Raw genomic sequence first — 1,391 nt, 5'->3', positions numbered from 1 at the left:
TTGCAAGCCTTCTTAGCTTGCAATTTTCCTCAAAATTTTCCACTTCTCCTTGATGAGACCTAGGAAGAGGAATGGAAAACTTAAACCGATTGTTGGGCATACGAGATTTACGAGTTTTCCTATGCATAGATACTTCCAAACCAAGTTTGAGATCATCAACTTGCTTCCCTTTAGAGGCACTGGGGCGGGTCTCTTTCTTCTTGTATTCCTTCCTCATAGTGGGTATCGAAGCTTTAGGCTTTTGGCTTTGCTTGGGAACACGTGACTGAAACCCTTCGCTATCTATCATAATTTTCTTGCCAGAGGTGGATTGCTCATTTGAAGTAGTCACATTAGTATCATTTTTTGAAATAGCATTCAAACAAGAAGATATAGAATGACCAAAAATATGACAATTAGTGCACATAGGGGGTTTCCATTTATATTCAACACGAAGAGCAAACAAAGTCATAACAAGAGTATCCGGGTCCGGGATACGAACCATCACCTCATCAATCCAGTTTTCCCTAACAGGCACCTCAAGAAGGACACGAGCAAAAGCCGATTTACCGGCCGCATATTTGCACATATTAGCCGTCCACGAGTCCATAGCAAGAGGTTTACCTATCTTACTGGCAATGTGACTAAGCCCCTCATCATTCCACGCATCATACGGAATATCATGAATACGGACCCAAATAGGAATTTTATCATGACAATTGGAATTTAAGTTTAGGCCCGGTCTCCATTTTTGAATAAAAATAGGGACATTTTTAAAATTCCAAGGGCCATTGTCAATCACTTTTTGAAGGCCATCCACAGAATTAAATTTAAACAGAAAAATTCCATGACCGTTTAGGAGCACATCCTCAATGCCATATTGAGACCACAATTTCGAAGCATAAAAACGAACAACCGGGAAAGGAAGACGTTTACCAACAAAATAGCCACATAGATTCCCAAACAAGATCTCTCACAGCTCTCTGATGGGAGAGGTTACAAAGACCACGGGTATTCCAAGAGGCAACACTCAACATTGGGAAACGGGGGAGGAGGTGGAGTCCATCAGCTCGGGCTCCTGAGGGGACAACGAATCAACCTGGGGGATAAGACGATCATGGGCAACGAAACGGGCGGTGTCGCCATCATCCGACTCAACCTCAATCAAATCATCCTCATCCAGGAGGTCATCCTGATCAAGGGGGTCATCAATGATCACAGCGGGAGCAGAGGGGGAGGGAAGGGAGGAGGAGGAGGACTCAGGGTCTCTAGGGAGAGACGAGTCAGAAAGAGCGGCGAAACGGTTAGAAGAAGGAGAGGGAGCCTTGGATTGCTTCCGGGATAAGGAGGGTGGGTTAGAATGCTTAGGGGATAGGCGGGATAGGATGGAAGGCCGGGGAGGGGAGGGTGGG

The 1,391-nt window shown here is 45.4% G+C and overlaps 1 protein-coding gene across 1 annotated transcript in view; it reads right to left on the bottom strand.

Moving 5' to 3' along the window:
- The window catches only part of LOC112502092, a 4,692-nt gene extending 4,103 nt beyond the window's left edge, over positions 1-589 (bottom strand). Inside the window, exon 1 of the mRNA XM_025105917.1 lies at positions 60-589. Coding sequence (XP_024961685.1) covers positions 60-589 — 530 coding nt within the window. The remainder of the gene's footprint in view (positions 1-59) is intronic.
- Positions 590-1,391: the final 802 nt, after the last annotated feature.

This window comes from Cynara cardunculus, unplaced genomic scaffold (assembly GCF_001531365.2).
Source record: "Cynara cardunculus var. scolymus isolate 2C unplaced genomic scaffold, CcrdV1 Un_Scaffold_920, whole genome shotgun sequence".
Classification (NCBI taxonomy): Eukaryota; Viridiplantae; Streptophyta; class Magnoliopsida; order Asterales; family Asteraceae; genus Cynara; species Cynara cardunculus.
Note: the sequence above shows the minus strand (reverse complement) of the source record. Positions and strands in the feature narration are given on the sequence as shown.